The sequence below is a fragment of the Chionomys nivalis genome, chromosome 11 (genome assembly GCF_950005125.1).
Source record: "Chionomys nivalis chromosome 11, mChiNiv1.1, whole genome shotgun sequence".
NCBI lineage: Eukaryota > Metazoa > Chordata > Mammalia > Rodentia > Cricetidae > Chionomys > Chionomys nivalis.
Window position 1 is genome coordinate 18,868,184 of NC_080096.1, and position 25,055 is coordinate 18,893,238.

General features: G+C 47.8%; 1 protein-coding gene across 6 annotated transcripts; it reads left to right on the top strand.

Moving 5' to 3' along the window:
- The first annotated feature begins 6,548 nt into the window (after nt 1–6,548).
- Nucleotides 6,549–19,456, top strand: Pigv (phosphatidylinositol glycan anchor biosynthesis class V). Of its 6 annotated transcripts, none has more exons than XM_057785306.1 (4): nt 6,549–6,881; nt 9,792–9,907; nt 14,007–15,128; nt 18,031–19,456. In XM_057785306.1, the coding sequence occupies exons 2-4, from the start codon at nt 9,830–9,832 to the stop codon at nt 18,298–18,300; spliced, it is 1,470 nt and encodes a 489-aa protein (XP_057641289.1). In that variant the 5' UTR covers nt 6,549–6,881; nt 9,792–9,829; the 3' UTR covers nt 18,301–19,456. The 6 variants fall into 6 exon arrangements, with proteins under 6 accessions (XP_057641289.1, XP_057641288.1, XP_057641290.1 ...); XM_057785305.1 differs by having other exon boundaries at nt 6,852–7,165; XM_057785307.1 differs by having other exon boundaries at nt 6,852–7,159; nt 9,759–9,907.
- The last annotated feature ends 5,599 nt before the right edge of the window (nt 19,457–25,055 follow it).

Below are 25,055 nucleotides of genomic sequence, written 5' to 3' on the forward strand. Positions count from 1 at the left end.
GCGGTAAATGGCAGGTCCAACCTAACATGTTAGGCCAGAAACTCTCCTTGACTCATTTGTTTTTGTTGTTTTTGCGTGATTTTGAACCTCACTGTCCTGGAACTCTCATTATAGACAGGGCTGGCCTCCTCTCTGCCTTCTGATACTAAAGGTGTGCACTACCACAACAACCCTTGACTCTTCTACAACCAGTTACCAATCTTCAGGAGGTCATCCTCAGTCCTCCCACTGCAATTTGAGCTCATGACGCTGTCACTTCTTTTCCAAATTCAAGACAGGGTTTCTCTATAACAACTCTAGCTGTCCTGGAAGTAGCTCTTAGAGACCCGGCTTGCCTTGAACTCAAAGAGATCCGCCTGTCTGGGATTAAAGGCATGCGCCACCATGGCCCAACCTTTCCCAAATTCTTAACCCTCCCCTCTTGTGTTTTGCCTGGGTATAACACCCACCTTTAAAGTCAGAACAAAGTTCTGTAATGCTGAAGACAGTAAAAATCCTGAGCCCCTGGGTATAATGGCATATATAAATCTCAGCACTCAGACAGAGGCAGGTGACTGAGTTTGAGGTTAGACTGCCTGGAGTTACAAGTCAACTAGGTCTACATAGACTGTTTTCTAGGGGGAAATAAAAAAGGCTGGGCATAGTGGTGCCTGCCTTTAGTCCCAGTATTCATGAGTTCGAGGGCAGCTTGGTCTACAAAGTGAATTCCATGACAACCAGAACTGTTAAACGAGAGAAACCCTATCTGGAAAAACTGAGAAGGAAAAGAGAAATCCCAAACCTTTCTGGCATGAGACTGTCTTGCTCGTTACCTGGCGGCCACCTCTCTAGTGCTCCACTTTCCCCAGACTGTCTACTGTGGAGGTGCCCTTCCCTCCCTCCACAGGGCCGACTCCAATCAGATGACTGCTGGCTCATGCTACCAGAGTCTTGTGATCTTTGTTCAAAGCTCAGTGCTAGAACACAAGCCTAATGTGTCCAAGGCTTTGAGGTAGCTCAACCTCCCCAAAAGAGTGGGGCCTCGCAAGATGGCTCAGCTTGTACTAGCCTCTGACTCCCCAGGACTCACATGCTCGGAGAGAACCTGCTCCCCTGCTTCTGAATTTTCTCTGACCGTCACATGCAAAAGAACACATAGAGGTAGACATATTCCTATATTCCTTAGCACCTGGTTTACTTTGATTCTGAGACAAAGTCTCAGGCCTCAAACTTGCTGTGTGACCTTGTATTAGCTACCTCAATTGAAATTGTGGTCTGAAGTGGTTGGGAAGTAGGGAAAGGCTCAAGGGTTAAAAATCCAGAAGAGAATTTTGGATTCCCTGGAGTTGCAGGTAGTTGGGCACTGCCCAACATGGTTACCAGGAACCAGAAGTTAAGAGCACCAGCACCCACATGGCCGCTCAGTGCCGTTTGTAACCACAATCCCAGGGAATCTGATCCCCTCGCCTGGCCTCTACTAGCACCAGGCACACACATGCAGGCAAAATTTAACACATACTTTTTTTTTTTTTTTTTTTTTGGTTTTTCGAGACAGGGTTTCTCTGTGGTTTTGGAGCCTGTCCTGGAACTAGCTCTTGTAGACCAGGCTGGTCTCGAACTCACAGAGATCCGCCTGCCTCTGCCTCCCAAGTGCTGGGATTAAAGGCATGCGCCACCACCGCCCGGCAACACATACTTTTTTAAAATGTCAAGAAAAAAAGAAAAGCTGAAGCAGTGGTAATCGCTCACCTTTAACTTTAATCCCAGAATTTGGGAGGCAGAGGCTGGTAGATCTGAGTTTCAGCTCAATCTCCCCTTGATTTAGGTCCCTTCCTTCTTGCTCGTCTTTCAACTCAATCTCCCCTTGCTGACTTAGGTCCCTTCTTGCTTGTCTTAGGCTCTTGTTAGCATCTGGCCTATTGTGATTTCATCCACCGGAATGTGAGCAGTGTGTGAGGATCACTGCTCCGTCCCTTTCTGACATGCATCCTGGCACACGATATCTACTTAATAACTAGTCAAGCCGGGCGTTGGTGGCGCACGCCTTTAATCCCAGCACTCGGGAGGCAGAGGCAGGCGAATCTCTGTGAGTTCAAGTCCAGCCTGGTCTACAAGAGCTAGTTCCAGGACAGGCTCCAAAACCACAGAGAAACCCTGTCTCGAAAAACCAAAAAAAAAAAAAAAAAAAAATTAACTAGTCAAGAGGCATCATAGTGGTAGATACAGTTGCTTTTTGGTCAATATTGCAATATCCCCTTTCTGTTCATCTCTATTTATATCATCCCTTCCAAAGCTTAGGAAAGAAAAGAAAATTAAAGTTCAGATTTTTTTTTCTAGAGAAATCACAGATACTAACAAAATATGATTCACATAAGTGAAGTCTAAGATGGTTTTTTGTTGGATACTTGTCTGCTGAACAAAATATGTTGCAAATAATCCTCCAGCAGCCCTGTGTCTCCAAGGTAAGTGCAGTGGTTCCCTTTCATATGTAAAACAAGACCCACCTGACCAGGGCCCAAGTTGTTCTCAGTACCACGCCACACTTACTTCATCCACAGCAGGCTTCTGGGAGTGGTTTTTAGTGTGCTTGGCATGAGGCAAAAGAATTTTAGTCAAGCACTCATCGAACTTGGCGTGGCTGTTAATATTTGAGTCAGGGACAGGAATAGCAAATTAGTACTAACCGAGAAAAAAAAGTCTTTGTCAACCAAGATGGTTTCTGATAAAAACAAAAGGGGGTGCGTTTCATATCTTTATTTTACTTAGTAATACTGCTAATGGTTATTTTTGCTATGGGCCTTGAACTCGCACTTTGCAATCTAGAAAGTGCATTTCTGGGCTGTGTGTGGAGCATTACCTAGGAGTTCTGTTTCCTGGGTTTCTTTAATCTGCTCTCTTGCAATTCAGGGACAGCCTAGCCCAGTCTCCAGTTTCTGATTGGCCTTAACCACTGGCCAAGAGAACTGCTGACCACTGAGCTGGGAGTAATTGGCCTTTGAGAAGTAAACAGAACCTGGCCAGTAGAGAACCCCGGGTGTGGCCAGTAGTTCTTTTCCCAGGCTCCTCCCTCCCCCACCCCACCCCCAAATGACCTTAACCTTCTTTCGGAGCTGGACGGCAGCCAAGTCCAGCCTAAACAATACTCTGAAGCTGATTGGCTCTTTTGCTTGGCAGCCACTGCCACCCCCAAGGAGCTAGGGCCTTCCCACCAGGCTTCTCAGTGGAATCAAGATTTCTAACTATTGAAAGGCAAACACTGAAGGCCGTGTTTTTGTAATACGTTCATGGTTTTTGAAGCGTCAGTGTTTGGCACCTGTAACTGGAAACGGAAGAGCCTTCGTAACCTGGGGTGGGTGAGCATCTCTAAGTGACATGGCAGAGGTCAAACAGGATACTTCTGATAATTGTCCAGGACCTAATCAGTGTCATTTCAGAGATCAGGATGGCTGTAAATACCGCCCAGCATCCTTGGAAAGTGTCAGTGGGCACTTTCTGATGGTTGTACATACAAGTGAGGAGATGTGTCAAAGTTCCTAAAAGGCTCGTCGTGATCTTTAGCCTTGCCCCTGGCAGCAGATGGTCAGGAATCAGGGCATTATGGTCACTTTCATTACAATGGTGTGGCTTCAGATCTGGTGTCCCAGGTCAGGGGCAGCTACTGTAATTCCATAGGAAGGAGGTGGCTTTGGAAAGTTGGGATTTTGTTTTGTTTTGTTTTGTTGTTTTTTCAGACAGGGTTTCTCTGTGTAACAGCCCTGGCTGTCCTGGAACTCACTCTGTAGAGCAGGCTGGCCTCAAACCCACAGAGATCTGCTTGTCTCTACCTCCTGAGTGCTGGGCTCAAAGGCATGCGCCACCACCGCCCAGCTTGCTTTGGAAAATGGAATGCCTGGAAGTACAACTATAGAGAGCAGATACATACACTGGGTCGTTCTGAGCCCAGCCCAGGCATCTCAGGGGTGGAGGTAGGAACAAGGCAAGGAAGCTACAAGGAATACATTGTCAGAATGCTTCAGGGAGGTGAGCCTGACTTCTCTCCATCTTCAGCAGGTAAACTATTCTTTGGACATGGGGTTGGAACAGTCTGTCTTTAAAGATAATTTTCTGCTAATCACTTCATAAATCACTTGAGGGCAACGGTTTATGAACACATCTTCCTCATTGCCTGTGGTATGGACCCAATGGAAGAAAGAGACGGTAGGTAAGAGTAGGACTTGATGCACCTCATATAGGGTATAAATAGTTTCTAAATACTCCTAGCCAGGAAGAGATAGAAAGCAAAAACTTGGGAACAATTACAGCAACATTAAGTAGCTAGACATGGTACCTCACACATGTAGTAATCTCAGCCCTCAGGAGGCTGAAGCAGAGAGGATCATAAGTTTGAGGCCAGCCTAAGCTACATAGCAAGACTTTTGTCTCAATAATAATACTAACAGAGCCAGCTTGGAAGGCTGGGACCTGAATTCAAGACATGTGTGACCTTGGGCACTTCCTTTAGTGCGCCTTGATTTCCTCATGTATAAAATATGGCCTCAGGTTAAATTGATTCATTCATCATACACAAAACTGTTTCTGTAGAGCTAGGGATTGAGTCTAGGTCAAGCACTCTGTCACCAACAAGTGCTCTAATAACTTGGCTGAAAGATTGCCCTGGTCTTCCATTGTATTTCAGAAGTTAATATTCCAAAAGAGGAAAGCAGGTACTGGAGTAATACGGACAGGATAAAATAATTGGGGCTAAAACAGTAAGTGACAGACAACAGGGTGGTGGATGTGGATGGATATACTTTGTCTCTGAAGCCAAAGGATGGTCTGATGTGATAATGTTTCAAGCAAAATAATAAGAAAAATAAACATCAAAAGATCAGCAAATAGTGAGAGGCAGGCAAGTTCAAAGAACAAAAATGATGTCATCCTCTTGCCTTTTAGGATTCTAGAAATAGTGGCATTGATGAGCTTAGGAACCTGTATTGTGAAACTGTTCCCAGTTGGTGTCAGGTATTTCCTTTTTAATGCAAGGTGGGAGGTGTAGTCTTTCTGGAGCCCAGGGACATGGCTGGCTGGCTCCCTTGCCCTCTCTAGTTCTTGGTTCAGCTGGCTGTGTTGCTGCAGGCTCCATTTTAACCGCAGACTGTGAAGGCAAACCGCGGAGGAGCTGCCTCTTTCACCTTTTCACACAGCCTTGGAGCCCCACAACCCTCCCGTGCCACCCTGCCACCTCGGTGTTGGTGTCGGGGCTTTGCAAGCACAACATTCAGCTTCCTTGTTTTCCTGTAGGTGCAGAAGCCAGAAAATGAACCGGGAAACAGAGCAGAAGAGGAGGGGTTGGTATCTGGGAAGGAAAGAGGGAGGGAGGGAGGAAGGGAAGAAGGAGGGAGGGAGGAAGGGAGGAAGGGAGGAAGGGAGAAAGAGGAAGAGGACTCAAGAGGAAGGAAGGAAGGGAAAATTGCAGTCAAGTGCAGCCGAAGAGCTAGTCAAAGTTCTGCCCCAAAGGGTATTTCAGCAAACAGTCTCACTGCTCACAAGAGGACCCCTTGCCTCTTTTACACGTGGATTCTGAGGGAATTGACATGGACAGACAGAGCCTTGAGCATTTCCCCCATGAGTTCACACAACAAGAGCAGCTGATTTCTCTGTTTTGCCTTGAAAGAGAGCGCTGCGGTGGGAGCCTCTAGAGATTCAAGTCACACAACCTTGGGCCCTAGTCACCAGTGTGCCCAGAGAGGCGTTGCCATTTCACTCACGCGACTGGCAACCAAGGCGCTGTTTCTACGCTGAAAAACCTGAAAGAATGACTTTGTAAACTCCTTTTTTCTCTTCACCAACCACTAAAATGTGCTTTATGCCTTATTCACTTTACAGCTAGCGGACGGGGCAGTTTTAAGTCCCGGTTCTGAAATGATACAGCTCCTGAGCCTCCACCAAACTGATGTGGGCTAGTTTTCTTTGCTGGGAGAGATAGCCACCATCTCTTTGTTCCCACCCACATTAGTGGCTGTTGCAGAAGATAAACCCCTCCCTCAGCCAGGGTTGTGGCCAGAGGTTAACCCAGACTCAAACTACGTTGAGAGGACAGATAACTGAAACCACAGGCGGCTTTGGAATCCTGAGAAAGAAGAAATCCAACGGAGAAGGATTTATTATCTATTTCCTTTGGGGAGGGTGCAAAGTCGTTCTAACAGTTTCCGTTACAGGGGTACCAACTGGCCGCTCCTCCCCAACAGACGGTTTTGTTGAATTGGCTTCCTTTTTTTTTTTTTTTTTTTTCTGCTTTTGGCGCCACTTCCTACGACAGAAACTGCTTGAGGGAGGAGTCCTCGGGGGTGTTCTCTGAGGTTTCCTTCCTCGTCCTCTGCAGCCACCCGAGGTGGGCTGAGAACTGAAGCTGGGCAGAGGTCCTCCATAGCCAGAGGAAGGGAAAGTCAGGGGGGGATCCCCCACTTTCTTCGCGCCCAGGCGCTGGGTATCGCTGCTTGCCACAAAAAAAAAGCCACAAGGGGTGTCTCTGGCCTATTCATACTGTGTAATGTGTGCCAGGACTTGTGCTGAGCTGGTGTGGCGGGACAGGAGAGAACGTGCGGCTCCCGCTGCGCTGGTCAGGCCTGGGGTAGCACCCGGTCCAGCCTTGGCCCACAGCGGGATGGGACTGGGGCGCGAGCGCCGGCTGAGAGCGCGACGCCTGCACACACGCTGACGGCGAGCGAGAGGCAGACTCCTCAGGTGTCACCACTCCGGGAAGGGCAGACGCACACCCTCGGCCCCCGCCCCAGCCGGGGTCAACATGGCCGCCGAGCAGGGAGGCGGGGCGCTCCGAGTCCGGGCAGGAGCTGGGCGGGGCCGCCGTCGGAGGAGCCAGCGCGCAGGCGCAGGACGCCCGGGACCCGGATGGAGGTGCTGAGGTTTGAGCTCGGCGGGGGTGGTCTGGACGCGCGGGCGCGGAGACCCGGCGCCAGCTCTGGAGCTCTGGAGTTCTCCCGGGAGGGAAGCTGTCAAACGGAGGCCGAGAGAAATTAGGCGGAGGCTGTAGAGCCGCGAGGAGCCCCGCCCCTCCGCCATAGCGGCCCCCGGCGCCGCCTCTTCCTTTGCGGCCTCCGGCCCTCGTCTGCTTCCGGCCCTGTTGCCTGGCCCGGCCCTGTGGTTCCCTCGGGACGAAGTCCTGGGCCGTGGCTGCCTTGGGGTGAGGGTCAGTACCCCGTCCCGGGTAGGAAGTATGTCCGAAAAGAACAGGCTGGAACGAGCTGCAGGCCCCGTGGGGCTTAGTAGAAGGAGGCCGTGCGCTCCGCGAGGCCTCTGTCCCCGAGCACCCTGGTCAGAGCGCATCACCCCACCGAGATGTTAGCCTTGCCTGGAGAGGCCAGGGCTCCAGTTGAACAGGCTTTCCCAGATAGGGCCCATCACCATAAGCTTCCAGCAGCAACATGCGCTATCTTCGAAAGAAGTACTGGGCTAGGTGTTGGAGACCTGGGTTGTCCTGGCTGGAAAGGAATGCAGACCCTTTGTGTTTGTGGCAGAACGCGCTCATGACTTTGGGCATAAGGTTTTAGGAAGCAGTGCATGAGGAACTTTAAAAGTAGTGGGTGTGTCATGTGGCTCCAGTGAGCCTCAGTTTTCATATCCATAAAATGGCAATGGTAATTATATTCCGTCCAGCTAGTGTCTAATGAGATCTCCAAAGTCTATCTCACGGGAAAATTAAAGAATGAAACTTGTTGGTTCTAAGCGTCCTACCAGTTAAGAGTGTGATTTGGCGAGGGACTTCGTTCAAACGGATATTGGCAAATAGCTAGAGGAATAATTGACTCCTGATTTTACTTGGTTTGATCGAAAATTAAGAGTGGGTTGCATCTCCTGTGGCCACTGAGGCCAGGTTTTAAAAGAGGAAGAGGTGGATTCAGTATTTTTCTGTTCCCTGCCTCCCTTGTGCATGCAAGTGGGGAGGCTGGTGAAGAAAAAACAATGAATTTATCCTAGGACAGAAGAGATTGGGTGTGCGTGTTTCTGTGATTTCTTTGGGTTTAATGAATCTTGTGTTGGAGATACATGTGCAGTCAGAAAAGTACTCCTTCCTGGGGCTGTTCAGAAGCTTAACTTTAACTGAACTTCCCAGGGTAAAGCGGGAGTTGGGACTCGCGAGGGGCCCTCCTTTTCCCCCTGGCCTCCTGGTGATGAAGCAAGCGTTAGGTGCCCCCTTGTGCCAAGTGAGAAGTACTGTCGCCGTTAGCCAGTCCTGTTCCCTTGGCAGAGGATTTTATTTTCTCCCATGGCTTCTGTGACTTTGTCATTTGCTTTGCTTTGTTTGTTTTAATTGTTATTTTGTGTGCATGTGTTTGTGTATATGTGTGTGGCTAGATGTGTGCCATGGCACACCTGTGTGAGGAGGTGGAAGGACAGCGTGTGGGAGTGCCTTCTCTCCTTTAGCTTTGTGGGTCACTGTGGTGACAAGTGCCCTTACATGTTGGCCCATCTTCTTTTTTTTTTTTTTTTTGGTTTTTTTTGAGACAGGGTTTCTCTGTGGCTTTGGAGCCTGTCCTGGAACTAGCTCTGTAGACCAGGCTGGTCTCGAACTCACAGAGATCCGCCTGCCTCTGCCTCCCGAGTGCTGGGATTAAAGGCGTGCGCCACCATCACCCGGCGGCCCATCTTCTTTTTAACATGACCTGTGACGGGAGGAATATCTGGACCGGTGATATTTAGATCTGGAGTCAGAGAACTGACCATGCTGCGTCCTGTTTTCAGAACACAGTACAGATGTCAGCTTCCCTGCTCTTCCCGGGACTACACTTCGGGCCCGTCCCTGTCCTCATACAGAACAGACAGTGGTATGTCAGGGCAAGAGGCCGTGAGGAGGCTGTGAGAGCGTGGTGATCAGGCGCTGGTGAGAATCAGAACGTTGCAGAAAGCAAGTGGAACCTAAAAGTTTGGGAGGTGTTAGCCACCTGAGAGAAGAAAAAGGAGGTTTGTGGTTCTTGCTTCAACACTGTAGGAGCCATGACTGCTTAAAAACAAAAAAGAAAAAAAAAAGGAAGGAAGAAAAAGAATAGAAAATGCCTTGACTTGCATTCTGTGTCTGGTAATAGCTTTGGTTTTTGTACATTGTTGCCACCCCTGTGGAGATGGGAAATAGCCGTTTACTCCTTCCCTGGTGGTAGACTCTGTCTTGCCCTAAGTTTGTTTTAGCAATGGGAGCTGGCTGAAGTCCTGCCGAGCAGCGGTTTCCTTTCCCTTCTCCACTTAATTTAACAGACCAGCTGAACACACATCACAGAGCTGCGCTGGCATGTGGAGTTATTACAGGCTTCTAAGATGGTTCTGTGCCCCACTCTGGGGACTCTGGTTTGGGAATTAGTTTATTATTCTGGGCAAGAGGGAAAGGGCACACGCCAAATAATAGCAGCCACAGCATTGATTTGTGTGGCACTTTTAGTTTAGTCCGTTTTGCCATGTGATGGATTTGGGAGCTGGGAGTGGGTGGGGATAGTACATATAAATGAATCTCAGAGGGACTAAATGAGAACTTGCCAGTGACAGAGTTGGGACTTGACTCCTATATAAAAGCATTCAACAGGCTTTTAAAACTTCTGGACACTTAACTTTTCAGCTTCTTGCTTATCTGTGTAAAAATTACCTGAATACTAGAATACAGTGTTTCAGAGTGACACCCAGTGATCCATCTGCCTTCAAGATAGTCTCCCTCTGGGAAGTCAGATGGTTATGTTGTCATAGAAGTGCTGAAGGGGGTGGCTCCTGTGAAGAAAATATTATTTATTTTCTTTCAGCCCATGTGTGACATTTTCTTCCTTGGGTGTTAGAGTTTAGAAGCCTGAGGAAGCTCAGACGTGGCGAGAGGATGTGGCCCCTGGACCCATCCCAGAAAGAGGTGCTGAGATTTGCAGTCAGCTGCCGCATCCTGACCCTAACGCTACAGGTCAGTCTCTGACACCTGCTCTGAACATGCTGTTGCCTTATGACTGAGCTAGTAATGTAGAATAAATGGTCCTCACCTCTCCACTTCCTGCTGTACCTCTTCATGTGGTTGGACCCAGACAGACTTAGACCTGGCAGCTGAAAAGAGGGCAAGAGCCTTAATAGTGGTATTAACCTGTGTCTTACACGTGAACCAGACACGTTAAGCTGTGTAGCAAGAAAAAGGGCTAGAGTTGGACCCCAGGCTCCCTAACTCCCTATCCAAACTAGAGGTTTTCTCACAGACTTTATTTATCTGATGGTCTCACCAACAGAGATACTTTGAGGTGTTTGTAACAGCTCAAAGTGTTGCTGGGGCACCCTGACTTGGAGCCTGAGTACTGTGTTAGTGGACTGGGAGAGAGGAAGCCCTTCCAAAGTTCTGAGACCATCTATGAATATTTGTCAGGAATGGTTCCCCACTTGCTGTCCTAGCTACTCAGTTCTCAGTATGTTTGCCCTTTGCCACCCTTTTCCCTAGTCTGCCTTGATACATACTTTAATCAAAGTCACATATATATGAATTATTTGGTGCCTAGCTTAGTGTTTTATACTTGGTAGGTCTAGTGCTTTATACTTGGTAGGTCTATGAGGTTTTTTGTTTTTTGTTTGTTTGTTTGTTTGTTCTTTGAGACAGGGTTTCTCTGTAGCTTTGAAGCCTGTCCTGGAAACAACCTCTTGTAGATCAGGCTAGCCTCAAACTCACAGAGATCCGCCTGCCTCTGCCTCCCGAGTTATGGGATTAAAGGCGTGCGCCACCACCGGCGTCTGGCAGGTCTATGAGTTTATGATCATTGTCAACACCCTAGAGTTACTGTATTGATATAATGATGTCTATTTTTTTTAAGATTTATTTTATTTATTATATACACTGCTCTGTCTGCTTGTATGCCTGCACACCAGAAGAAGGCATCAGATCTCATTGTAAATGGTTGTGAGCCACCACGTGGTTGCTGGGGATTGAACTCAGGACCTCTGGAAGAACAGTCAATGCTGTTAGCCACTGAACTATCTTTCCAACCCATGATATATATTTCTTTATCACCCATATCTGGGGCTCCTAGCTGCTTCCTTTGTAGAAACGTTTTATTTCCTCCCTCTGAGCTTCTAGCTCTGAATTATTCCTCCTTATTAAATGAAGCACTTCAGGTTCTTTTGGCTTTGGGGCCCTTAACCTGAAGGCTGTGCTCTTACCTGTGATTGTCACCCCCATCCCATTTCTTTCCACTCTTTGCAGTGGCCTGATGAAGAAACTGACCAAAGAGTTAGGCAGTAGTGGCTCACACCTCTAATCCCAGCTCTCAGACAGATCTCTGTGAGTTCAAGGCCAGTCTCATCTACTGAGTGAATTCCTGGACAGCCAAAGCTACACTGAGAAACCCTGTCTTGGAAAAACAAAACTAAAAGGGTGGGGGTGGGGGAGAAAGAAAGAAAAGAAAAGAAAGAAACTGACCAAAAAGAGAATGAGCCTTTAATTGGGCAGTGCTCTTGTTGCTAGGCTGGGGAGCCTGACTCAGTGATGGCTCTGGACCAGCATCAGCTGAGTTCCTGGCAGAGCCAAAGGAGCAGTGCAGCAAGTCAGCATCTAGGGTAGGGAGCCAGGACCAGCTGCGTTCTCGTTCAGCGGGATTTTGGAAACAGTATATTTAATCAAATCCCTGAAGCTCAGCCACCAAAATTATAGTAAGTACCTATTCCCAAAACTGTGCTAAATTATGAGTGAAAGGTCATGTTTTCCTTCAAGTAACTGACAACCTAATGAGGCAGAAAGACATTAACAATAAATTGGATTTCACTTTCTCTCCTTGCCCCTTCCAGCTCAAAAGCTCATGCTAGCGGATTCTATCCCTAGATACTGCCACTGTTGCCGCGTCTCTGTCAGTGAAGGCTTTGACTCCCGATTCACAGGCATTCTGTCTTCTGTTGACATCTATGGTTTCAGTAGTAAGAGGATGATATGGTCGGCACCCTGATCCTCAGGTCATCGTCCCACTTTCTTTCAGGCACCTTGTCTCCACCTCCCCGTAGTGGTGCTCCATAGCCAACCCCTGCCCGAGAGTCTGTCAAGGCTTCTCTCGTTCTCTGGCCACTGTCTCTCTTGTCTCTGCTGCTCGTCCCTGTTCCTCAGACCTTCCGTAACGTTCTCTGGCTTTGTGATCCATGGAACCTACCATGTTTCTTTGGCCTTTGCCCACCAGCCTTCAGCTTCCTCTTCCTAAGCTGAATCTATTCCTTTGTGGTGATCATTCCTATGCATACATGCAACTCTCTTCTTCCATTATCCCTGTTTTATACATAAGACAAAAGTTGAGTCTTGGTGAACATAGTGGTCTGCCGCCTTTGTGTCTACACTACCCATTTTTTTAAAAATGCAAGTATATTAACTAGCCTTTTTAAAGTACAAGATCAAGTGAGCCATTAATACCACCTGAAAATCTTGATGAGTTTCCATAGCCCACTCACCCTCCCTCCTGTTATCTCAAATGTTTTTTGCACATCACAGTTACCTGGGGGACTTTCTAAAAAATGCAGTGTTGGATGGAGATGGAGCTCAATGGTAGAATTTGCACTTAGCGTGTGTGAGGCGCTGGATTTTATATTCTGCCACACACACACATGAACATACATAAAAATGAAAACTTTAAAAATTCAATACCCAGGGCTGGCAGGATGGCTCAGAGGGCAGCCACATGTCTCCAAACCCAATAACCTGACTTTGGTCCCTGTGTTCCATGTGGTGGAAAGAGAACCTCCCACAAGCTGTCTCTGCAGGCTCTTTACACATCTATAACAGCTTTTCCCGGTGAGGTCTCTTCCCTCTTCTGTCCAGTAGGTGCTGCCCCTGTTCCCTGCCCAGAGTTCCTTCCAGCCTCCCTCCTGTTCCGTGGTTTCTTTTCACTGACTTATTCCAGTGACAGCAAACACTGATCTCTCACTCCCCCCCCCCACACACACACACCAGGCATGGTGACACACATCTATAACAAGCACTGGGTCGTGCAGGGACGGAAAGATCAAATTCAAGGCCATTCTCAGCTCTGTTTCAAGTTTGAGCCCCCGGCCACATCTGAAACTCCTTTCTACTTTCTTTTTTTTTTTTTTTTTTTTTAAATATTTATTTATTATGTATACAATATTCTGTCTGTGTGTATGCCAGAAGAGGGCACCAGATCTCATTACAGATGGTTGTGAGCCACCATGTGGTTGCTGGGAATTGAACTCAGGACCTTTGGAAGAGCAGGCAATGCTCTTAACCGCTGAGCCATCTCTCCAGCCCTCCTTTCTACTTTCGGTTGTTCAACCCTGCCACCCCATTTCTCCTTCATCTTCACAGCAAAACTCTGCAGATCTTTGCATGCTCCCTCTCCCCTTCGGTTAGCTCGGTGGTTGCTCCCTTCTGTTCCACTGAAGTAGCTCTACTCAGTCACTAGCGACCTTCTCATTGTTGAAGTCTGTGATCGGTTTTTGGTTCCTGTCTTACTTGGGGCCTGTCAGCAGCATTCAACAGTTTCTCAGTCCTGGTTTTCACTTGGTTCTAAGACACTGTTCTCTAAGACCTGGGCTTCCCACAGCTCACCATCATTCACTGTTCTTGGAACTCACTGTATAGATGAGGCTGGCCTGGAACCCACAGATACCTGCCTGCCTCTAGCTCCTGAGTTTAGAGATTCAAGGTTTATGCCAGTTTGCTCGGCTTCCTGCTTTCTTCCTTGCTGGATCCTTATCTCCTTGTCAGGAGGACTCCATCCTCATCCTTGATGAGCTCCATCTCAGGATTTCCTTCCTTCCCAGGCAGGTTCCTTCATTCTCACACCTGGGAGTACCATCCCTATTCCATTTCCAGTTTATATGAATTCTGATCTGACTTCTCATTTGTAGACTCAGGCATCTTCCTACTTGGTTGACCTCTGTGCTAGATTAACTAGTTAGCACTGGAGCTCCTTATACACACACGCGCGCACACACACCCCATACCGTCAAGTCAGTTTTCCCTTTTTATTGAATGGTAATTCTTTCCTTCCAGTTACTTACCAACACCCTGGTTCTCCTTCACCCTACAGGCACTCTTCAATGTCATCGTCCCAGATCACCACGCTGATGCCTTTTCTCCTCCCCGCCTGGCCCCCTCGGGCTCTGTGGATCAGATTGTGGAAGGTCTCCTGGGTGGTCTGTCTCGATGGGATGCAGAACACTTCCTGTTTATTGCTGAGCACGGCTACCTTTATGAGCACAACTTTGCCTTCTTCCCTGGTTTCCCCTTGGCCCTGCTGATGGGAACTGAACTGCTGAGACCTTTGCAGGGCCTCTTGAGCCAGCGCAGTTGCCTGCTGGTCTCAGTAGCACTTCTCAACTTCCTGTTCTCTGTGCTGGCTGCACTCACACTTCATGATTTGGGTTGTCTGGTTTTGCACTGTCCTCGCCAGGCCTACTATGCAGCCATGCTCTTCTGCCTCAGCCCCGCCAATGTTTTCTTGGCAGCTGGTTACTCGGAAGCTTTGTTTGCCTTCCTGACTTTCAGCGCCATGGGGCAGCTGGAGAGGGGCCGGAGATGGGCAAGTGGGCTGCTCTTTGCTCTTGCCACTGGGGTGCGCTCCAATGGGCTAGTCAGTGTCGGCTTCCTCCTATATTCTCAGTGCAGAGGCTTTTTCTCTTCTCTTATGGTGCTGAACCCCCTGAAACAGCTCGTCAGGCTGATGGCCTCTCTCTGCCTGTCCGCACTCACTGTCAGCCTTCCCTTTGCTCTCTTTCAGTATTATGCTTATACCCAGTTCTGCCTACCAGGCTCTGCCCATTCCATTCCTGAGCCTCTAGTACAGTTAGCTGTGGACAAAGGCTACCGGATTACAGGAGAAAATGAGCCCCCATGGTGCTCCTGGGAGCTTCCCCTAATATACAGCTATATCCAGGATGTCTACTGGAATGTTGGCCTTCTGCGATACTATGAGCTCAGGCAGGTGCCCAATTTTCTACTAGCTACACCAGTAACTGTACTGGTTGTGTGGGCAACCTGGACATATGTGACCACCCACCCTCGGCTCTGCCTTACACTTGGGCTGCAAAGATGCAAGAATAGTAAGACCCTAGAGAAGTCCCATCCTGGCTTCCTCAGTCCAAAGGTGTTTGTGTACCTGGTCCATGCTGCAGTGCTGCTGCTCTTTGGAGGGCTGTGCATGCATGTTCAGGTGAGGTGGGTTTCTCCCTGGAATGACTGCTTGAATACAGCAGGGGGTGGTAACTTTCTCTCTCGATGGCCCATACCTAATTTAGTCAACAACTGTTGGCAGTCAGGTATACTTAGGCGCAGCTATGATCCCAGCACTGAGGCAGGAGGATTTTAAATTGAAGGTAGCCTGGACTACAAAGCAGTTCAGATCCGCGTAGGCTAAATAGCCAGACAAACACAGACCTGGGGCTTTCTTTGTTCCAGAATCTAAATTAGAACTCTGAGGATAGGATATAAGTAGGTTGAAATTACTGCCTTAATGAGTCTTATGGTGTAAACACAGAGACAGACGTATTAGACAGATGAAATTAGGGGTTGGGGTGCAGCTCGGTTGGTAGGCTGCTTGCCTGACCGCACAAAGACCTTGGGTTCTTTCCCCACGCTGCAAAAAAAAAAAAAACACCTGTAATCCCAGTATTTGGGAGGTGGAGGCAGGGGAAGCTCTGTGAGTTCCAGGCAAGTCAAGGCTATACAGTGAGTGAGACCCTGTTTCAAAAAACAAAAACAGTTAAGTTCATTCTTTACTACATAGTGAGTTTAGGTCAGCCTGGGCTATATGAAACCATATTTGTTTCAAATTATAGTACTACTGTTATTTTTTAAAATATATGCAGCTGGAAAAAAAATAAAAAAAGAAAAAAGAAATAATGAGAGGCCGGGCGGTGGTGGCGCACGCCTTTAATCCCAGCACTCGGGAGGCAGAGGCAGGCGGATCTCTGTGAGTTCGAGACCAGCCTGGTCTACAGAGCTAGTTCCAGGACAGGCTCCAAAGCCACAGAGAAACCCTGTCTCAAAAAAACCAAAAAAAAAAAAAAAAAAAATATATATATATATATATATATATATATATATATATATATATATGCAGCTGGGTGATGATGGCGCACGCCTTTAATCCCAGCATTCAGGAGGCAGAGGCAGATGGATCTCTGTGAGTTCGAGTCCAACAACAGTCCTAGCTGTCCTGGAACTAGCTCTTGTAAAGCAGGCTGGCCTTGAACTCACAGGGATTCACCTGCCTCTGCCTCCCAAGTTCTGGGATTAAAGGAAAATGCCACCCTATCTCAAACAAAAAGTAAAATCCACTCAAGCAGGATGGAGAGAAGCTCAGCAGTTAGAAGCACTGACTGCTCTTCCAGAGGACCTGAGTTCAATTCCCAGCACCCACATGACAGTTCACAGCTGTCTATAACTCCAATTTCAGGGAACCAGACACCCATGGCAAAACACCAATGCACATTTAAAAAAAAAAAAAAACCCCAGACATGACACGTAATTCCAGTGCTTGGGAAGCAGAGCAGAGGCAGGGAGATTGTCCCCAGTTCTGGGCCAACCAGCCTGGGTTGTTTGTTTGTTTTTAAGACAGTTTCTCTATAGCTTCAGGGCCTGTCCAGGAACTAGCTCTTGTAGACCAGGTTGGCCTCGAACTCACAGAGATCCGCCTCCTTCTACCTAGTGCTGGGGTTAAAGGCGTGCGCCACCACCGCCCGGCAGCCTGGTCTTTGTAGTCCATTCCTAGCCAGCTAGAACAACATTGGAGAACCTGCTCAAGAATCCAATGAAATGGAGGCAGAGGCAGGCGGATCTCTGTGAGTTCGAGACCAGCCTGGTCTACAAGAGCTAGTTCCAGGACAGGCTCCAAAGCCACAGAGAAACCCTGTCTCGAAAAACTAAAAAAAAAAAAAAAAAAAAAAAGAATCCAATGAAATGTTCAGATTGTACTGAGAGTATAATTTAGTGGTGGAGCACTTGCCTAGCATGTGAGAGTCCTATCTTAGTCTCCAGCACTGAAATAAAGTACAGGCCTTTACTGCCAAGCCTGATTGACCTGAGTTCAGTCCTTGGCATCCACATGGTAGAAGAGAACTGAGCACACACACAGTCAATCAGTGTATTTATTGTGAATGTGAAAAAGTAGTTAACTCACTAAAGCATCATATTTAAAATGGGTTCTGAAGAGTTAAAAAAAACCCTCAGGTAAGAAGCATGTAGGAGTGGGGAGATGGATGGATTGCTGAAATGCCTATGGTGCAAACACAGGAGGTTGCAACCTCATAGCCCACATAAAAAAACAGGCGTGGTGCTCATCTATGATATTTGTGCTAGGGAAACAGAGCCAGGGGGACCTCTGGTGGCAGAAAGTTTAGCCAATCAGAGAACTACTTTGAGTAACTCAAGCGATCAGTTCAAGGCCATCGTCAGGTACTAGTTTGAGGTCACCTGCACTACTGAAATCCTATCTACAAAACATTCCAGGCAGCTGTGGGGACGGGGTGGGCACAAGCAGAGGTGTGAAGGCTGTGAGAGGACTTGGTTCAGCTGCAATGTAGGAGTAGACACAGCTTCTCTGGAGCCTTTCCCCAGGACACAGACTGCCATGGTGGTCTTTTAGGGTGTCTTGAGCACAGGCAATAAACATCTTGTCCAGTGTTTGGTGGTGGTGTCAGTACAGGATCAGGGGTTTGAAAGTAAGTCTTGTCCTTCGTTCACAGGCAGGGATTGACAGTTTGTGATGTTATTTGAGCCACATGGTTAGGGAACGTAAAAAATAGCCGTCTGGGTCTGTGACTGGATCAGCTTTTCAGTGAGTGCCAGGCTAGCTCAGAGTCTGCAAGGTAGGTGAGAGCCCTTGGAGATTTGGCTCAGAACTGTGAGATGGGGAAGAATGAACCAGACTAAAATTTAGGGGTTGTGGACTAAAATCAGACACTATAGAGATTTTAGTGTTGGTTGGCCCGTTATTGTGGTAATTGGTCTGAGACTGATTACTGGTAACTCAAGGTTGGGTTAGCGGTACACCATTCTTTCAGGAAGATCTGCAGTCACATCGCTGATGCTCCAATCAGTTTTTTTTTTTTTAGGTTCTCACACGATTTTTGGGCTCTTCTACTCCTATTGTGTACTGGTTTCCAGCTCACTTGCTTCAGAATCAAGAGCCACTGTTGAGATCTGTGGACACAGTACCTGAGGAAAACGCCCCACCAGGAATAAAGGCCCCCAGAAACTGTATCCTGAAACTCTTGTACAACTGGAAGGCCTGTTCTCCAGTCACAAGATGCATCCTAGGCTATTTCCTGACGTACTGGCTCCTGGGACTACTACTCCATTGCAACTTCCTGCCTTGGACTTGACCTGGAGTCTCGAGGGACAAGCTGGAAGCTGGTTTAACCCAGGGGCTGAAAGCTTCCAAACACACTGGCTGGACTGCCTGCACACCCTAGCGCATGTCCGTTAGGATCTACCCTGACCCCTGGGGGCCACGCAGGAATGGAGAGTGTGAGCACAGCAGCCAGCCCCTTCTTGTCCAGGGTGGAACAAGTTTAGAGAAGGAGCATTTTCTCTACTGAGTGGAGCCGCCTCGAATCTCCCGGGTCAGCAGCATCAAACAATCTTAACCCTCCTACTGACCCATGTGGAAGGTTTTTGTTTTTTGGGACAGGGTTTCTCTGTAGACCTGGCTGTCTAGGAACTCGCACCAGGCTGGCCTCTAACTCTACCTACATCTGGCTGCCCATGTGTAAATTTAAATATTTGATCAAAGCTCTAGGCAACAGCGTGGTCCCCCCAAGATGGTGGGGACAGTTCAGCAAAGGAAAAAGGAACCACCTGCTCTAAGTGAAACGTTTTCTTTATGATGTGTGCATTTATATTAAAAATCCTACTCACTGGGGCTGGAGAGATGGCTCAGCGGTTAAGAGCATTGCCTGCTCTTCCAAAGGTCCTGAGTTCAATTCCCAGCAACCACATGGTGGCTCGCAACCATCTGTAATGAGGTCTGGTGCCCTCTTCTGGTCTGCAGGCATACGCACAGACAGAATACTATATACATAAAATAAATAAATATTAAAAAATTAAAAAAAATCCTACTCACTATGAAAATTTAAAAACTTGTATTTGCAATGAATTACCTTTTATTTGGGGAGAGAGGTGGATCATGGGAGTTAAGACAGGGTCCCCCTGTGTATGTAGTTCAGGCTAGTCTGAGATCCACCTGTCTGCCTCCTGAGTGCTGGTACTAAAGGTGTGTGCCAAGGCTCTGCTAAGTTACTTTTTATAAATTATAGGGCTTGGCTAGAACTCAGTAATAAAGCATGTGAGGCCCTAATTTCAATAATAAATGATTTGGAGCAGAGCACAGGATCCGAACCCTGGATCCTTATCCTCATGTTCCGACTATGTCATCCTAAACTACTTCCAGAGCTTTTTACCTGCTCTGAATCTTGAGGTTACCTTAAACAGATCCCAATCTGAACACCTGGAGGCTCAAATGTGACCCTAGTGGAAAGTCCTCCATTTCCTTTGATCAGTTAGAGCCCCTCCACCACCCCTGGGAACAGCCCTGAGTAGGAGCTGCCATTGGGAGTAATGACACCCACTCTTTCCTTCCTCAAAAGCTCCTGCTTGATTGGTAGGCACTAATACCACAGCCCTGATGGGGATCATTGTAGCCAAGTCCAAGGGGGTCATGTGCCTGCTGCCTGGCTCTTTTGGTTACTAATAGTAATGTCACTGATGAGGGGGATGGTTCCCACCTTTCCCAGCACCCCAGAATGCCAAGGCAGGAAGTGCCTTTAGAGAATGCTGGCCCTGCCCAGCAGTGCCTGTTCCTGTCTTGAGCCAGGTGAGTTTGGCTCTGTATCGTGATCCTTCTTCCCACTGAGCCAGAAATTCCAATAAGCAGCCTTCTTCAAAACAGATGGCAATCCGCAGCAGCTTCTGGAAAGCTGAGAGTTGGAATTTGGACACACTCCCTCCAACCGTGACAGAAAGCTCAACTTGCCAGCTGAAGGGAAGCTCCTGGCTGAGGCCCAGCACCCTCCGTGGGAGCCTCCAGCCAGCCTGGCCAACGAGCATTCCCACCCATCACCACGGCACTAGCACAGCCAAGCGTTTGGTCCAGAGTCAAATGCTACTGAAAATGTACACAGATTGGGGCAGCCCTCTGCCTTCTGCCAAGACACCGAGTGCCCTTCTTGGCAAAGGACGATCACCTCTGCCCTAGTGTCCCTCCAGCTGGCAAAGACTGCGCCTCTTCACCCGCAGCTGCAAATCCTAGGACTCCCTCCTCCCCCCCAAAATTACTGTGGGTGGATCTGGGGTCCCCGTTTGCCGGAGCACTCACTGGATCCCTTGGTGTCTGCTTCACTTTTGTCTCCTCTTGGGGACTAACTAGAAGCGACTGTCCCCCTCCTGGGAGAGGCAACTCACCTCCCACAGAGCGGCTGTGTTCTCATTGTTTTGTCTCTAGACCTCACCACCCCAGAAACCCTACACCTGAGGACCCCTTCTTGGCGAGCAACACCTGGAGAAGGGCGTGGTCTCACTGACCTGGGAGGGCTGGTTGCTAGGGTTCTAAGGAATGGGCTGACTTTATGGCCAGCAGCTGTCCTTTTACCAGCCTATTAACAGTCTTTAATAGTCTGAGAAGAACATGAAGGGCCCAAGGCAGGAAGCTTCCTGTTTACCCGAGGTCTAAGAATGCCGCAGCTGGGTTGGGCGCCTGCAGTTTAGAGAAAGTCATTTCCTTCTAAGACCCTGCTAAAATACAAACCAGATCTCCGCAGACCGAGAGGTAGATGTCTTTTTGTTCATTAATGAAGGTGGGAGAAGAGGGGGGGTTTGGTCTTCCCTCTGGAGCGGAAGTCTGGACCTAAAAATGTGAAGCTTAAGAGATTGTAAATGGATTCTTTTTGCCGGTTATTTATGAATGCCTGTTTTGGGCTAAGGAAGACCCAGGCACACCTCAAATGTCTGTAGTGAGTTGCTGACCAGTACACAGATGCAGTCACTAGGGAAGTGGTAAATTCTTTTAAAAGCAACACTTTTAGTGTGTGTGTGAGCATGAACACAGCACACACAGGGAAGTCAGAAGTGTCCTCATGTGAGTTCTGGGGCTCAGATTTGGTAGTGAAAAGCCCTCCTGCTGGTCCAGAGGTGGCAAATTCTAAAGCATAGGGGACACTTTTGGCTTCCTATCTCTCTACTTGAATTTTGTTTGTTTTTCAAAACAGGGTTTTTCTGTGTAACAGCTCTGGTTGTCCTGAAACTCACTTTGTAGACCAGGCTGGCCTCAAATTTACAAGAGATTGCTTGCTTTTACCTTCCTAGTGGTGAGATTAAAGGCTTGGCCACCACTGCCTGACTCTACTTGAGTTTTTTTATATCGAGGATGGATTAAAGGTTTAATTAAGGGTGTGATGCACACACATGCATTTCCTGCACTTGTGAGGCTGAGCAGAAAAGTTGTGCAGACCAATTACTACTGTGCTGCAAATCTTCAGGTGGAGCAGGCAGATCTCTGTGAGCTCCAGGATAGCCTGGTCTACAGAGTGAGTGAGGTCCAAGACAGCCAGGGCTACATGATGACACCCTGCCTCAGTGCCTCCCCCCAAAAAAGGAGGGGCTGGAAAGATGCTTCAGTAGTTAAAAGCCCGTGTACTACTCTTGCAGAAGATCCAAGTACAGAACTACCTGTAACTCTACCCCCTGGGGACCCAAAGCCTTCTGGAAACAGAAACACAGTTTAAAAACTTTAAGTAGCTCAGTGGTAAAAAGTGCATGCTGCTCTTGCAGAAGACAGAGTTTGGGTCCTGGCTAGGTAAGTGTTGTACCACTGAACTACAGCCCCAGCCAGAGAAGGACTACAGCAGATGTCAAGACAAGCAAGCAAGGGGAGAGATCAGCTTAAAGGGAGCCAAGGTATTACTGTAAGATCCGGATTCAGGATCAGCCCACCGTGTATGAGCTGTGTGAACTTGAAACACACATGGAACTCTCAAGTCTGACTTCAGGCATCTGTGCCTCCTTACCTAAAGATTTCTTTTCTTTCTTTTTCTTTTTTTTTTTTTTTTGGTTTTTTGAGACAGGGTTTCTCTGTGGTTTTGGAGCCTGTCCTGGAACTAGCTCTTGTAGACCAGGCTGGTCTCGAACTCACAGAGATTCACCTGCCTCTGCCTCCCAAGTGCTGGGATTAAAGGTGTGTGCCACCACCGCCCGGCACCTAAAGATTTCTTATCCACAAACTCAGTCACTCAGGACAGTAAGGGAAATGTTACTTTGGGATTTTTGAGACATCTCCTGGTACTGACTTACTTCCATACTGACCTTAAACACTACATAGCCCAGGCTGGCCTGGAACTCTCCATCCTCCAGGTTGGGAGTGTCCATGTGTACTAGCACACCCATCAGAAATAGTTGAATGGGGCAGGGTTTTAGTCTCAGCACTTGGGAAGCAAAGGCAGGCAGATCTCTGTGAAGTCGAGGCCAGCTTGGCCTACATAGCAAGTCCCTGAACAGCCAGGACTGCATAATGAGACTGTCTCCAAAAACAAACAAAACAGAAACACAACCAAATAAAAAATAGAAACAAATGGTTGAAAAAGGAAATCAGTACTGAATATATTGGCTATTTTTATTACTTCCTAAATAACAGTACAACAATTTTTTTTTTTTAAGTTTTTCGAGACAGGGTTTCTCTGTAGCTTTGGAGCCTGTCCTGGAACTAACTAGCTCTTGTAGATCAGGCTGGCCTCGAACTCACAGAGATCCGCCTGCCTCTGCCTCCCGAGTGCTGGAATTAAAGGTGTGCGCCACCACCGCCCGGGAAGTACAACAGTTATTTATATACCATTTACATATTAACTAGTATAGATCTATTTGAAATACAAAAGAGGGTTACATACAAAATCTATGTCATTTTGTGTGTGTGTGATTTCCTTTTCCTGGGACGGAGGAGAAAGTGCACTGAACATGGAAAGGAATAGCAGTCTTGCAGAATAATTGTGAAAATTCAGTAGCACCAAATGGGAAGCTTTAGAAACACATTAACAAAAGAATAGTTGCGTGTTTTGGTCATGCTGAGGGTATCGTTCATGTGCTGGGAAAAGTGGACTCCCATCCCAGGGGAGGGGGCAGGAGCCATCCACAGAGAAGTGTTCAGTAGTGCTGGGACCTTCCAAACGAAGAGAGAGTTGGGGGGGGGGGCAGTAAGGCTTTGGGCAAAGGCTGGCCCTCTTATCTGTAAATCATCCAGACTTAGCAAGGCTGCTGCAACCTTAACATTGGCCAGTGATTATCTGCACAGGCTCAAGCCCATTAAGTTTCCCCCACAGAGGGAGAGAGCACAGAGGGAGAGGTCCTGTGCAAGGTCTTTCCCCTCCCTGGGGATATGTCAGCCTTTAATGGATGTTTGATGCAGAGGGCACTTTTCTTTGGTCCTGAAGCTGCCTGCATTCCTGTTGGCCTCTTGGCTGACCTAACTAAACTCACTGGTTCACTAAGCTGGTATCTTAGGTTTGCTGCTGGTGCCCTGCCTTAGGTGGACAGGCATGTGCTCATATCTCCCCAGGGAAAGTTAATGCACCAGACTGCAAGGGTGTGGTAGCATGGGTGCCTGCCACAGAGTAGTCCTGCAAACAGTGCATCGGATAGTACATAGTGACAACGTCTTTGTTATTAACATGACAACATCATTGCTAGCTGCAAATAACGTAGGGAGGGGAGAGAAGAGCTGGGGAGATAATTCATTCTATAAAACTGCTTATCACGGCCGGGTGGTGGTGGCGCTCGCCTTTAATCCCAGCACTTGGGAGGCAGAGGCAGGTGGATCTCTGTGAGTTCGAGACCAGCCTGGTCTACAAGAGCTAGTTCCAGGACAGGCTCCAAAACCACAGAGAAACCCTGTCTCGAAAAACCATAAAAAAAAAGAAAAAAAAACCCTGCTTATCACGCAAGAATGAGGACTCAAGTTTGATGACCAAAACCCACATATAAAAAGCTGGATTTAGGGGCTGAAAAGATGGTTCACAGGTTAAGCACACTGGCTGTTCTTCCAGGGATCCTGAGTTCAATTCCCAGTAACCACATGGTGGCTCACAACCATCTGTAATAAGATCTGGTGCCCTCTTCTGGCCTACAGGCATACATGCAGGCAGAACACTGTATACATAATAAATAAGTCCTTTTATTTTAGTTTTTGGTTTTTTGTTTTTCGAGACAGGGTTTCTCCGTGTAGCTTTGGAGCCTATCCTAGAAATCCTTTGTAGACCAGGCTGGCCTTGAATTCACAGAGATCTGCCCCCCCCCACACACCAAGTGCTGGGATTAAATGTGTGTGCCACTGCCACCTAACTCCCAATAATTTTTTTTCCTTTTTTTTTTTTTTTTTTGGTTTTTCAAGACAGGGTTTCTCTGTGGTTTTGGAGCCTGTCCTGGAACTAGTTCTTGTAGACCAGGCTGGTCTCGAATTCATAGATAACCGCCTGCTTCTGCCTCCCAAGTGCTGGGATTAAAGGCGTGCACCACCACCGCCCGGCTCCCAATAATTTTTTAAAAAGCTCTGCATTCAGTCCCCACTACAAAAAGAAAGAAAAGGAGGAAGAGAAGAAGAGGGGGAAAGAAAAGAGAGAAAAAGATATTGAATATAAGGGTTAGGAATGAAGATGAAGGTAAGCTTGTCAACCACAAAAAAAGCCCTTTCTAAAGCTGGGCATGTTGACAGCTGCCTTCAATCCCAGCACTCCAGTCACAGGCAAGCAGATCTCTGAGTTCAAAGCCAGCCTGGTCTACAGACTGAGTTCCAGGACAGCAGGGCTGTCACACAAGAAACCAAATCTCGAAAAACAAAACAAAAGAAAAAAAAACTTACTAAAATTCAGTGGTTCATTCTTAAGAAGTCCATTTTTGAGACAAGATTTCACTGTGTAGCCCCGTCCAGCCTAGAACTCAACATGCAGACCAGGCTGACCCAGAACTCATAGAGATCTGCTTGCTTCCACCTCCCTAGTGCCAGGATTAAAGCAATGAGCTACTGCGTCCTACTGTGTCCTGCATCCTGTCTTTGTCTCTGTCTCCTACATGCGCACACACACAAACACACAGAACTCCT